We start from the raw sequence: 15,182 nt of genomic DNA, 5'->3' as shown, positions 1-15,182 counted from the left end.
AACACGTCTATTCTAGGAATGTTCATCTCATTTTCCACTGCTGCTATTTACATTTTAATCATCCGCCTGCCTTCCTACAGCATATCAGATACGACTCCTAATCAGCTGTTTCCACCAAGCAGTATCATCACTTTTTCTCAGCCGCTCATAGTAAACCCAATGCTGGCATAACACGATGGAACACATGCTGCAGCTTCCCTGCACTCACGCGTAATCTGGCCTTGATGTGGGGAACGTAAGAGAGGAGGTGATACTTCAGTGTTACCCTAGCCGCTGGCACAGATACCGTTTGGTGTTGGGCTGCAAGTCTGTGTGAGAAGATGGCTTGCAACATGTCCCTCTGTTTACCCGGGGGAAAAGGGTTTTCCTTGCACTCTCTGGTTTATTATTGTAATAGAGAGCTGATGCAAGTCGGGCGGAATTGAGTGACGCCGCAGTGTTGGCATCATTGACACGGTTAGTGTTTCACTTGTCACTGTTGGTGATGAGCTGTCGTCAGAGCCAGTCTTAATAGATTTTAAATGAGATCGTTGCCCGAGGCGGTTGATGAAAGTGTCATTCATGGTCCTGTTTGTGACGTGCAGGAGTCACAAGGCTTGTCCATTCAACAATACATAGTGTGATTTCTCATTATTGAACTTGTCTCTAAATGGTACAGTAAAAATCCCAGCATGCACACAAGGACATATACTCACACATTCGTAAATCAATTCCTACTTGACACAAAATTACTACACTGACTTGTATATTTTTTTTCATGCCAGACTGTCTCATGTAAATCTTGGTTGGCCATGAGTAGGATGTAAATCCCTTTTTGGTTTGAAGGCACTACAAAGGGAAGTAGCTACACAAATATGAATACATTGAATGACATCCAAGCACACCGTTTGTGATGGTAGCTTAACCCACTAAGCCTCCTAAGGATGGAAAAAAGAATATTACCGAAAGAAACTATGTCCACTGTACAACTACAAATTATTTCTGTTATTGATCACCCTGTAGATTAGCTTTTATTAATCAACTGTCTAATAGAACAGTGAAAAAAGAGGTGTTTTTGCTTGCTTTTTTAGTTGTTCATAAAAGGCTCATTACCAATGACCTATGTGCATTGAATCATGCTCATGCTTACCTTAGATTTACTCTTGCCATGCAGAGGACTAAAGCGTGCCGGTGCAATCTCAAGCGGAGCACAATATAGTGTGGTGAATTATAATGTACAGCACACAGTAATGCTAAAATGAAGTGGATTAAGGAGTAATGTTTATTACTGTTGGGATTTAAGATCACTCGCAGTCAAAGGAGCATTAAATTATGTTTTCATCGAGCATCTGGATTTCTTATTTAGCAATATTTGTGCCCCCACATAACTGCAGAGCGTAGTGCACCACGGAGGGTTTTATTGGATTCATCCTCACACCTCAGGATGAGTTTCATAGCTTTTTATTTGGAGATGAATCGAGTGTGAGGAGTTATGATCCAGTGAGTGAACACTGCTCATTACCTTGCTGTAATATCCTCTGTGTGAGGAAGTGATGAAGGGGTTTGGTTGGGGAAAACTAACCCGGAATTTTGATGGCCTTGTTGCGACCATCTGTGCAGATTTGTCATTTTGATTCGGATATGTTTTGGTTTGATCTGGTCCATTACCCACCCGGTTTGAATAGAAAAGCACCTGTCTTGCAGCTCTATGCATATCTATCTACTTTGTTTTTTGGCTGTTTGGACACTTTTTTGATGTCCTGCATGGCTCAGTGGGCTCAGTGTCACATTTAGACAGCGGCTACGTGTCGGCGTGTAATAAAAGAATGTGACACAGGCAGAGCCTTCAGGGTGCACAATGGCAGCAGGTGGGGCTGCGCTAATGACAGATTGACTCGAGAAGGTGATATTGAGGGTGATGATTAGCCCCTTACAACCACTAGCGGAGGATGCAAGATAATTAAAGATGTGTGTCGTCTCTTACTGAAAGACTGCAGTGAAGAGAAGCCATTTGTTTTCAGCTCTTTGTCTGCAATGCTGAATTTGCTGGTTGTGCTTCATGGTGCGTCAGAACAACTCGATTTAGATTATGACTCCGGCTAGCTCCTCAGCTTTTATTGTGGCTTGAGGAAAGTTCTGGCCTTGGATGAGTCACTTAAACGTAGTGCTGAGTCGCACACCTATTTCTGTGTACAGACGGCAATCGTTTAAAGAACAGGGGGTAGAAAAAACGATGAAAAAAGCGTGTTCACATACATTAATACACACAAGAGTGTAGTTATTTGTGTCTCATGGTGCACATCAAAGCCCTGCAGCTTGCCAAGGCTTCTTAATTATTTATGCAAGATCTCCTCAAACAACTGTGTTACATTGTTGGACATTGTGGGCAAGATATATGTTATGCTTGGCCCAGTTGTGGAAACTAAGCTTCTATTTTTGTGCCATCATTTGAAGGGAAATAACCTTTTCACTGAACCATATTTGCACGTGATTGATGGCAGTTGGATTCGGTGCACACCATGCGGGCCGAAGCCCACTGATTCAGACCGTCTGGGCAGGGAGTGCAGCCCGTTGTCACTGCAGCAGTGTATTATGGTTAATCAGGTCTCAGGATGATAGCAGAGTTGCTGTACAGATGGAGGTGTTGCAGGTATTTGTGACGGCAGACGCTTTGGTGACAACGCAGTAAAAATAAAGTGCTGAGTGGGAATGTACTGACATTTTTACTGCTGCATCGTTTTATTACTGTGATTGGTTTGTTGCCCAGCCATCCTTCATATATGACTGTACTGCACAGAGAAGCTTTCATTACAAACTCTCTCACTCATCATCCCCTGCTGCTGCAGTGTGGCTTTTGAAAATATGCCTCATGACAACCTCTGCGCCCAGTGTGTGTCTTATGTCCTCTGAAGACCATTCTTAATTGATCCCTAATTAGTAACAGCAGGTTGCAGATTCTTTCAAAAATGAGCAGCTGGATGTTGAGCCTTCCCTTGCCAACTGCTGCTTGGTTTGGACAGTCATGCGAGTCTTAAAAAAACTGCCTTTATGTCTTTTTTTTAGGTTGCACTATAACCAGTGACTGCTTTTCCGCGTATCCATTATTAGCATTCAAATAAGTGCTTATAGCATAATGGAGCCTGATCATAAAGCTGTGTTTCTGTTCTTCCAATATGCTATAGCAGACAATACCATTTCCTAAATTGCTGCTGGCGGGATCTTTCTCCCTACGCAGGGGAAAAGCTCTCTTCATTAACGATCTTCACATTTTGTCTCGTGTTGATGACTTCCCATGGCAAAGGCTTAATGTGAACCACTTTCTTTCCATTTCATTTCCTCTTTAAACAGTGCTGCTTTGCTTGCAGTTCGAAGAGTTGCTCAAGAAAATGTTGCATGAAAGTAAGTGACTGCTTGAGTTTTCCTCAACTCTCGGCAGCCGTCAAACAGACTGGATCATCACTTCCTTGTCTGATGTGTTTTTTTGCGTTTGGATTCCAACACAAAGCTGACAGAATAATTCGAATGTACATTGGGAAATGAAAGATTTGTAGTTTGTTTTACAAAGAGTTCTGACACCTTGCAGTGTGCTTTTGGCAGGCCGTGTATTACGTCATCGAAAAAAAAAGAAACACGTCTGCTCACTGCTATTTACATTGTTCTTTTTCTCAAAGGGCCCTAATCTTTGTTATAAAATCTATGTTGCATGTTATGTCCAGTTGTTCAAAGGCAGAGTGGTTTTGATCTAAGTACTATTTAGATGGGGAAAATGGAATCTTAGCAAAGTTGCACGACAATGTTGTTTAGTCAACAGCTCAAAATTGAAGTTGATACCTCTCCCAGATATGTATTTGGAGATGAAGAACGCTGTTCTGGTAATACTTTGGTATGAATCAATTGTGCCCTCTACTGTCCAAAACATGACGTGCATTTTCCCATGTCTTTGGCTTTAAAATTGTGATATTTCATCACAGATTGTATCCAAGTGCACTCTAATGTCGGTAATATATTCTGTAATCTACCCCTTCTTAGTCTATTCGTTGACTAATTAGCTGTATTGGTTTTGGTCAACTAAGATTTATTTTATAGATACAGGTTTTGTTTTAATGCTTTTTTCATATTGAATGAATCCAAACACAACTCTGATAAACACAAGATTTAAAATGGGGCTTTTGTGTGACTCTTTGTGGAGAAACCCAAGATCTGTCTGTCAAATCAACTAATCGATTAGTTGCGAAAATTGTATGTACTCAGAATTTCTGTGGTCGAAGACGGCCCTCATTTTTTGCATCCCGTTGTGAGGGTTGTAATATAAACGATAAAATGAACTGAGTGCAGCAAACTGCATTGAGTAGGTAGACTGATATATAATATATTGATATTTATCTTGCTATATCATAACTCCATCTTTTTCCTTGTGTGTTTGTATTACACTAAGACCTACTTGATGTACCTTGTTTGGATCATTGTGTTGCACAGCAGTAGGATGTAGCCATCGATTAAGGCACAGGTTTACATGCAGCCATTCACATGCTGCACACCAGAACCATAATAACACCGGTGCAGGTCATCAGAGATCACAACTACTCAGTTGGGGCCAGATGTTATTTGAAGAGAGAGAGACATGTAAACTTGAATACCCATGAGAAGCTTCTTCCTTTATCATTTATGTTTGCATGTTTGCATACATGTAGCACACGATAACCAGCAATCGTCGGCTCTTATTTTATCATGCGTCTGAGGTCTTCTGGTTTTAATTCAGGGAGGACAGCTTGAAGGGAATGTCAGGAGTTGCTTGTAGACAGCACAAGCTGGTCATCACTGTCTGCTCGCTGCAGGAGGATAATGTGACACAAATAGATCAAAGCTCCTGTGCCAATTTCTGGCCCTTAGTTTATCAGTCGAGAGGAATGGCTCCTGTCTAATAAGAACAGGCTCCGACATTAGTTTCGTTGATCAGATGTCAGCTCTCTTGCTTGTATGTTTCACTCTAAAAGCACAGACAAAGCATTGGGATAGAGCGACATATGGTGTAGCGCAGGGAAATAAGCTTGAAGCTCCCTTGCAACTTTGGGTTTTTTATTTTTAATTATGTTGTAAATCCATGTCATGTATGCATACAATAACATAACCATGTTGACATTCTTTTAAAATGCAAAAGCTGACAGAGATGGACACTTCACATTGTTTTGCTGCCACTTGGTGGACAATATAGATACTGTTCCTATGGGGATGAAACGAATCATGCGTGTGGACAAACTGGGCCATTGGAAAAACAAATATATATTTATAGTTTTATATTAATCTACACAGCCAGCAAATAAACATGAAACATATATATATATATATATATATATATATATATAGTTAAAGGCCAGTTAAATGAAACATCTAACGACCAGAGCAGGCAGTAATATTACGTGAGGAAAAGAAGAACACGTGCTCATGAATATGCAGAATGTGCAGAAATATGCTGAGGAAGAACATAAAGCTCATCAGATAGTTTGAAATTGTCAATATTAATATGCACATTATCTCCAGATTTGGTCAGCAATATACAAGGTGCATGTGTATTCTCATTTCAACTAATTTAAGTATAACTTGCTGAATATATCAAATGGTTGAGCCATCATGAATACAAATGTTAACAGATACTGTGATTGATTCATCTGTTGATAGTTTTCTTGATTTATGCAAAGAAATGTCTAGTTGTGCCCCCACTAATAGTCCAAAACACAAAGATACTCAATTTAATAATCTGTAAAAATAAGAAAATCAGCAGATGCAACATGCATCACAATGATTGTTCTTTATTTTTTCATAAAATCCCTCATCAAAGTTGACAGACTTATTGGTGAATGTATTGATATTTAATCTCTAATTCAGAAGACAATACAAGTGTGATTCTGTGCCACTGAGTCAGTTGAGGTTGAATCTTTCTGCTCAGCTCTTCATTTACTTGTTTGCTGGTTTCACTCGCGAAAAACATTCGTGCTGATGATGATTATGTACTTGCGATTAGATAAGAATATGTTTGAATTAGGCGTGTGTCACATGCCACCCCTGCTTTACATTTACAATCCTTCGACAAGTTTTTACTGTAAATTTAGAGCTTCAGTTGACTTATAGAGCATCTAAGTGCAAATGTTTGTCTATTTACCAACGTCCTGTGTTCACTGCTCTTACAACTAAACTACAGATCAGAGATCCGACAGAAACATCTCGTGAATAGAAAAGGTAACACTGTCGATGCAATTTACTGTTTCCATGAGTTACTCTGTTACGTTAGCTTGTAAGAGAGGCTTTATGAAAAGCTTTAAGAGTATAAGAATTACTAATGTCTTGTTGTGGTCTAAAACTTGTCTGATCCGTCGCTCTCCTCATGCATCAACTGCTGTTCACAAGCTCCCTGTGGCGATGGTTTGACTACATTTCCATTTTCCTTTGCACATCGTTGGTTCAAACGACAGCCTGTGTCTGAGTCACTAACACCTACGGACTAGAAGTGTTCCTTGTAATGAGGTGCTGTATATTGCATCACATTGATTAACAGCAAAAAGGAGGAGGAAGAAAGGTACTGTAGGGTGGACAGGGGGGAAAAAAAAGCTTGAAGCCCACCACTTACACACTGGATAATGGACGGACATATCAAGTATGTGGGCAGCCGAGCAGCTACATACCTGAGATGTAAAAGCGTGCATTTTTAAGCAGATGTTTCAACATTAGTCCTTGAAATCACCAGGCCAAATTGTTATTGATGATGTTATTAGTATGTGATTAGATTGGTGTTGTCCATTCGCTTAAATTCAACTTCATTTCAATTATAAACCACTTGTGCTGCCTTCTCAATTTGTTTCTAAAATCCCACATAGTTGATGAGATTGTTTTCCTGAAGTGGTGTGGAGTAAGCCTCAGTATGTGGAGTTGGTTTACCCTAGAGACATTTGATTATTCCACTCTTATTCTCTTGAGAGCCTAATTTAATGAAAAGTCATTACCGCTTCAACATAATTAGGCTACCCTTTGAAAAGCCACACTCAGCTGATTTGGACCCAACATCAAACCGAGGCTACAGTTTAAGAATTCATGCTAAGATGATATGCTTTTGACACCTTCTCACATTGCTACTTTTTGTGCGGGTAAAACGGACATTATCTGCTCGTGCTTTGCACCTTCAGAGCCAGCTAAACGTCAGCATGGTGTCATTGTGCTTGTTAGCATGCTCGGCGTCGCTGAGCCCCTGGCATGGCTGTAGATGCTTCCAAATCACCTATCTTTTTACTTTTAGTACATGCTGCAGCTGCCCTTACAGAGTACACACTGTTGCATGCAGTATGCATTCAATTGGGACATGCTTCCTCGTCATAACGTTGCACCTTGAACTTTGACCCTCGCGCTGATATATCCGCTGCACAAAGGATTGTAGGTCAGAATAGCCAGAAAGGCATGCTGGCTTGCACACTGCAAAATGCGACCAGATGCAGTAGGATATCCTGGTGTTTTTGGCATACTGCATTAAACATACTATGGCTGTATTTAAAACAGCATACTATACAAGCAGCACATAGTAATTTGACCACAATGTAACAGTATGAAAAGCAGAGGTTGCAGTATGCCAAAAATACAGTTTTTAGTATTATAATGCAGGCGTCATGCTGAAGTAATTGCATGTTCTGCTGGTCAGACTCCTGAAAGACATAATGTAATAGAGTGCACACTGGTTATTTAAAGGTCCTTGATCTTCAGAATTGTCGCAGTCATTTCTGTGTGTGTGTCTACAGTGTACAGAGCCTCCCCTTCTGTATGTACCTTACCCTCTGTCTTACATACTCAGGTCTCAGAGCAACAAAGTGCACATGGCTCTCAGGAAGCAGGTTAATGGAGTGGGTGAGAAATGATACTTGATTGCAGTGGTTAGCTGTTCCAACTCTGAATTGGACTGCCATCACAGTTCATGAAAGGAATTGCGTGTGGGTGGCACAGTTGGTGGAAGTACTCTTCATTCTTTTTTTGTCCTTTTGATGTGTCACATCAGGCAAGACGCGCTGTGGCATTGTTCACCCGCTCTGAGCAAAGGATGGAAAGGGAAAAGACATGATTCTGACCTGCAGACCTTCACCATAATCCGAAAAAAAGCTTCTCCAAAGTCGTTCCGAGTCTGCCAAATCAGCAGTCGCAGGATCAACTCTGGAGAGGCAATCACTTTTTTTCATAGCTTATATTATGGAATGGGAAATAACTTTTGCTGATGTATTTTTCTGGAAGTGTAGGGGTCAAACTGTCATTCCTCTTTCTATTTATTATTCATTTCCTCTTGGCTACAAATATCACAGCATGTAGGGATTCAATTATTACATGTTTCAATTATAGTGGTTGGATCAAATGATATTGATATCACAGGAATATCCTGCTTTTATTAATCTGTTACTTAAGGGACTCCTCTGCATGAATAGGTGTTCTCCCTGACACTGCTCACCAATGATTGCATAATTTAGATTTATACTAATCAGCCACTGGCGGCCTGAGTTCTCAGCACTTAGTTTTGATGGACACAGCATGGTTTCTCCCCCCCTCATCCTTAGCAGGAGATGTAGTTAAAAGGCAGCTAGCAGGGACCAATGGTTATCTACAGCATAAGCCCTCTTGCCATCCTCCAATCTCTCCCTGCCTGTGTGAGGAGGGATCTGCCGGAAAAGGGCGACAGTACCCCTCTCCACAGCATGTTACTGGCTCTCTTTCCGAGCGTGATCAACTGGTACAAAGAAGCTTTTGCAGAGTAGAGATCAGATAACAAGCTCTCATTTCAGAGCGGGAAAATAGAGGAAAGGAGGGGGCTGCAGAGCGTGCGCGTCAAAATTCAAAACTCAAGAGGCACGCATTTTTTTACTCCCACTCCTATTCCTCTCCGTGCTGCCCACCTAGCTGGGGTGAATATAAAGGGAAGCTTGGACCGGAGACTTCATCTTTCATGTAAAGCTTCCCAGCAGCTCTATTTTGTTTGTCTCCATTTGTATTGTCAAAGCCATCCTAGTGTGGGAGTGAAAGTGTGTGAAATCTAGCAGGACTTCCAGATCACTAAGCGAGAAAGTCTGGAGGGCATCATGGGGGCTTTAATGGTCATCTTCTCTGTTCAGCCGAAACAAAGACGCAAGACTACAGGTAGGCTTGATGGGAAGGAGAGGAGATGGTTTATTTTGACGCATTTTTTTAGGAGCTAGCAGTTTATCTAATGAAAGATTAAATGTAATTGCCTGTTTGAAAAGGTTTTGGGTCATTTTAAATGTTGTACAGTGGAATTTCTGTTGAAATACTCGCAAAAATTGTGCGTTCTTTGTTTGAGAATGTCCTGTGTGTGTGTTTTGGATTTGCGTTTTCAGAAAGTTCCCCATTACTCTGCTGTTTTCTCTATAATCCCATCTGAACTCATGTTGCCACACCAGCGGTCCATGAAATTGACTGGAAAATCGGCCACCTTTTGGGAAACATTTGCAGTCTGAACCCCACAAACTTGCTTGACTTTTTCCATTTGTTTTTCCCACTATTGATTTGACAGTGGCAGCACACACACAGTATGCCACATCGACTCTCTGCCAACACAGTGACACCAGCTAGTGTTACATCTCTGTCTCCCTGCAGTCATGTGCTGATCAGCATCAACGTCGCAGCTCGTCACTGTAACAAAAGAGGAGGAAGTCCAGTCTTTATTGAATAACAATGAAATATTTAGTGGGTGGCCCGCGGACAATAGTTGTTAGAGGTTATATTTAGTGGTGTAGTGGGAGACGGACACAATGGATGACACCTAAAGTACAGTAAATCATATTTCACTGTGGTGTTGGGAGAGAGCTTGAAAGCAAAATGGATGAGAGACTCTCTCAAGCCATAGATCAAAGAGCGGGCAGTTGTGTGCATTGTCAGCACTTTTCAAAGGAGAACATGAGATCCAGATGCACACACAGCCTGGCAGTAGATAAGCATGCACTGCACTGTATTACAATGCTTATCTGGAGACTGACCTGTATGTTGTTTTCAGCTAATATGAAGCAGATAAAGGGAAATTAATGAAATGATTGTGTGGGTATTGTAGTAAAACACATTAGTGCTATTATGCTGAGTTATAACTGCTGTAGCCATATATTAGCACATAAATACACTGGTACACTGTTTCTTACAGTTTTGCTCTTCTTGTTTTTTTTACATTGGAAAGCTTGCACACAGCTCCAGAACGTTAAGAAATCCGAAATTTTACAAGCTTCCTAGTCACGGCTGCTAAGCTGTGATTGGACAATTGCTGTTCAGGGAAGAGGTATAGTGAAGGCTCAATTAGCTGATTAACTGATTAGATAATAGAGTAGTTAGCTGTCGATGTATAAACACACAATTAAGTCAACCATCAAAAAAAAAGCCAAACATTTGTAGCCGCTTTTCTCTGTTGTATCACTGTAAGGTGAATATCTGTCAATTTGGCTCCGAAAAAATGTGATGGACACTTCTCAGATTTTGTTTACGAAACAATCAATGAATTGAAGAAGACACCCTAAAATGTATTGATAATAAAACTTTGCAATTGTTAACAGTTAGTTGTCGCATTTCAAAAACTGTAACCCTCACATCCTCGAAGAAGGTCAAAATAATAAAAGTTGAATGTGGAAATCCAGCTCGAAACTGTTTTTTGGATTGAATTTTTTCCAAATATTTAGAAAAATCATGTAACAGTCTGATTCACACTTTAGAGTGCTCTTTAGATGAGGACAACATAATAAAACGTGTACTGTAGTTCGACCGAAGTGCTACTCCACTACCCACTCCAATACATCCCATTAATTATCAGAGCACATCTACATGACGAGATGACGCTAGCACCCATAAACTTTGCCCTCCAACTCCTTTTCACACTCGCCTGGCTTCGTGTGTTTCCACAGTGTTTCAAATGTCCTCAGAATAAGAGACGTGGCAGTGGCATTATGGTGGTACTGGCTGGTGTGTCTGTCCTGTCGTGCTTACTGTCAATACTGTTTTAACTTTTTGTGTTGTCAGGAGCTTTTATGAGTTGAGTTTGTGTAGGCGTGAGATAGGCTGTTCGAATGGAAACAGCACAACATTAACTATGACTCAGGCTACCAACTGGAAGAGTACAAAATGCAGGTGAAATTCGTTCAACAAAGTCTGAACAAGTTCACTGATTCCTAGAATAGAAGCACATTTGTTCTTTTGTCACTAAGCTGAATGAATAAGCGATGTAAACTAAGTTGATATGCTGAGGTTTGTTTTCTTCATCTTATTCCTCGTGACATTAACCCACAGAGTGATGGGGATGTCCATCGTGGTTCTTGTTGCTTGCCCAGTCTCCCTCCAGGCCTTCTGGTGTTTACAGAACTGAGCGGAGGCTTTGGCCGACCACAGGGAGAGCAGCTGTCATTTTTGGGGGTAGCCAGTGCCACCAATCGCTCACAGCCAAATTTGATCGCATGAAAATCATCCTCAGAGCTGACATCCCTACTCTTTAAATCAGCAATCTCTAAGCTTTAGATGACCCAATTGAGTGTAACGGCAGCAAATAAATCTACCAGCACCATTTTATTAACACGTTTAACCAATCGCAGTTTTTAGACAAAGTCTTTGAGAAATGCTCGTCTTCTTTACTGTAAATAAAAGACTAATAGTCTCTTAGTCAAAGGCAAATAATTACTGCATAAAAGACCCATATGCCCAAACCACTTCAAATTGTTCCCTTTCGATTTTAACGACCCATCTGTCACGTGCAACATTTCTTTCACAGATTTACTCATCTTGTTCAGAAATGCCGGATGGATGTCACAATATGACAGAGATTTGAGAGAACATTTGGTATGGACATGGTTCTTTGGCACTCTCAATTACTCTGAGCTGCTATAGACTGCAGAGCAGCGCTTTGTCGAGGACCAGTGTTACCCATTACCCATCATGTTTCTGATGCAAGGCTTACCTTGCATTTACAAAAGGTTGTATGTGTAGTCTCCCATTGGAAAATCATCTTGATGAAATAGATTTCTTCTCACAACAGTTGGGAAATGTCATTGATTTTATGCCACATGGCGTGTAAATGCCTTCAGATATGCAAATGTGTGTTATGCAAATGTACAACGGCTAGTCTTACATGAGGAAATGAGGAGGGGTCACTTATGCATCTCCCACTTCCTTCTGGGTTTTTTTATTCCTCTGTTATCAGCTTCATGTAATCTCTGCCCTTTTCAAAGTCACTGTGGACTGTTTTTTTCAGTTTTCTAAATTAGCATTTAAATTGAAAGGAGAATCCGTTGGCTTTAGGGCTGCACGTTTTGTTTTGGGTTGACTGTCATGGGATGGCACTTTGTTCTGTGAAATGAATCACTCCATTCCCACAGGACACAGTGACCAAGTATTAAGAGGGCTCACTTAGAACCAGCACCCTGCTTCAGAGAGGCTCTGCAGGTGCAGGAAAGTGGGCTTAGCCATGTACAGACACTGATGTTTCTCACAGTATGTCATGGCAGCGCATCGTGACCTCTGCAAAGCAGACGGATACTTTCTTGAGTGTCACCCCAGCATGCATTCGCTTTTACACCTCCTTCCCCACCGTAATGCAGACCGATGAAGATAGTTGTCTAATACTACCCAAAATATGAATTCCATATTGTCATACATGAATAACGAATAATTGTAGAAACAGTGGAAACGCGTGTAACAGATTAAGTTGTGCTTGCGCTATTATATTTGCTCTCCACTTGCAGTTTTGACTCTTCCACTTTGTTCAGAGCTTTGAGTTGTTGGTTCTCCTAGTTTCCACATGATGGCAGCAGAGTACAACAAACAAGCTTCTTGCAGTAAGATGAGCTAAAATAAACAGTACTGCATCGTAATGACTGACTGACCGAAATACATTGCAATTTATACCAATATTCAAATTGTGATAATTTACTGTAGGAAGCCGGATAATACATGTGGATCCTGTCAAGTTGTCATTATTTAGCAAGAGTTCACTTTAAGTGCCCACTCTAATATTGTTTTCTATTAAAACAAAGAGCATTTTTTTTAATTGTATTGCATCTTTCCAAGAAAATGTCTTGCATAGCAAACATATTATTTGAAGGTGACAGGCCACTGGGGCCTTCTTGTGTAATTTCTGTAAAAACCAATGGAGGACATTTATTCGTTTTAACGCCATGTTGCAGCACTTCATGGGAATTCACTTGTAACTTGATTTAGGTACACATAAAGAAACAGATTTTTCCTTTCTTTGTGCTTATTCATTTACGTTAACATGTTTTACCTGCATGCCCACCTATCACAGTTGCAATCACTTTGATTTAAATCGGCCAAAATATAGGGAGGACAAGCTATTGAAATGGCTAATCCCCTGTTGTGACTACTTATTGAGAAATTGTACACAACCAGAAAATGTGTTGATTTAATGCGAATAGTGCATATAGATGGTAAGTAAGCTTCTAACTGAAAATCAGAGGGCTGACTTGTGTAAAGAAAGGATTTTCTTTTAGCTGCAGAGAATTTTAGAGCATCTATAAATTGAATAAATTAAAGGGTAAAGCTGGCAATACTCAGTATTTTTATCATTAATAACAAATCCATTAAAAAAAACAAACCCAACAATGTGTCGGCCCATCTCGACCTTCGATTTACTACACCCAGTTTGTCTGTGGCTCACAGCCCAAATTAGTTCCTACTGGAGATGAAGATCTTTATAATTGGATCATACATCTTTACTGCAATTTAAAAAAAAAAAAAAAAAAAGGTGGGGCGATGTATTATTAGCAAATGTTACTCAACAGGAGTAAATGGTGCACTTGGGACTATTTTCAGCTGCGGATTGATTGAAGTGTGTGCTCTTGACTTTCTTCTAAGTGGCAGGTTGGTGTATGTGACATTGAATCAATATACTGTCGTGCCCATTGTTCATTGTATTGAAGGAACATGTCACCCAGTGCAACATTGTGGATCATTTTAATAGCTTTTGGACAACAATGGAGCTCTATGGCACAGAGATAGCAGGCTTTGGCTTCAGAGGCAATACTTGTTGGTAAGATAAATTCATTGTTGTTGTTGTTTGGTCGTTTAATGGGATTTGCCCACAATAAGGAAAAGAAAGAATATCATCGGTCTTACATTTGAAAAATAAATAAAAGTCATCTAGGGACATCCAGTTTTGTTTTTAGACATCAATATGTAACAAACTCTTAGCCACTTAACATTGTTTGTGTGTCATCATAATTTTCACAATTCCCACTGGGTATCAATGATTCACCAACTTATTTTAATTTTGGACCGATACCCTGCTCAAATGTTACTGATAACCCAGTGTATTTCTCATGCAGCAAGTTTTCTTTTTAAGTTTGCAGGTGCTGCAGACATTCTTTGCCACCTACAGTACAGTGTGCAGTCCTGGCTTTAACCAGCACACCACAATGCTCCACTCTGGCAAATTACCTTCATCACCAATCACACACTGATTGATACAGAATACTGTGTGCTGATGATATGCACAAACAGTGATTATTTTCATTACCATTAGCCAAGGGCCTTGATTACATCCTATGCAAAGTTGTGAGGTGACTGGAGAGCAGATGCTGGAGAGTGCAGGCAGTTTCTTTGAGATTAGGTCATCTTCTGTTATTAGGGCGGAACAGAACCGCATCTCAGGAAAGAAAAGGCAAAAAGTAAGTTAAATTTAAAACACAGCTGGAAGTTATTTTCCTCTCTGTCTAGCAACATCTTCTGCCTGCGGGACGTCTATCGCAGCTTTTTAACACCCTACAACCTCTGTTCTCTAGGTGCTTCCTACGCAGTTGCCTGCCCTGTCATGTCCAGAGACAGAGAAGAGAGAGCGCGCACACACACACACACACACACACACACACACACATACACACACACACACACACACACACACAGACACTCTTGGGGCTCAGGAGCTTTATTTGGCTCTTGCTCAGCTGCCACAAAGGCAAGTAACTGATAGTGGGCTACACGAGCTGTCCAATAGCGTGCACAGCACAGAGGTTGTTTCCATGGTAAATCACGTTCCCAACAATTCCCTTTGTGCTGACGAGCTGCGAGTATGAATGGAGGATCGTCTCCCTGTGTTTTTGTTCGAGGCTGTGGTGAATATTGCTCTGCATGGAAGAAATATTTCACTTTTTGAAAATGTTATAAAAGCCTCAAGCTCCTTTCAT

The 15,182-nt window shown here is 40.6% G+C and overlaps 1 protein-coding gene across 5 annotated transcripts in view; it reads left to right on the top strand.

Moving 5' to 3' along the window:
• Positions 1-15,182, top strand: part of kcnip4a (potassium voltage-gated channel interacting protein 4a) — a 109,947-nt gene that overhangs the window by 57,655 nt on the left and 37,110 nt on the right. The window contains exon 1 of one of the 5 annotated variants that reach the window (XM_031850869.1): positions 8,550-9,135. The exons of the other annotated variants lie outside the window; for them this stretch is intronic. Within the exon in view, the coding sequence (XP_031706729.1) occupies positions 9,078-9,135 (58 nt within the window). The 5' untranslated portion in view covers positions 8,550-9,077. Of the gene's footprint in view, positions 1-8,549; positions 9,136-15,182 lie in introns of those variants that run through there. 5 annotated transcript variants of the gene reach the window in all.

This window comes from Anarrhichthys ocellatus, unplaced genomic scaffold (genome assembly GCF_004355925.1).
Source record: "Anarrhichthys ocellatus isolate YVR2014 unplaced genomic scaffold, GSC_Weel_1.0 scaffold11, whole genome shotgun sequence".
Taxonomy (NCBI): domain Eukaryota; kingdom Metazoa; phylum Chordata; class Actinopteri; order Perciformes; family Anarhichadidae; genus Anarrhichthys; species Anarrhichthys ocellatus.
The sequence above is the reverse complement of the archived record's forward strand: the minus strand, read 5'-3'. Positions and strand labels throughout refer to the sequence as shown.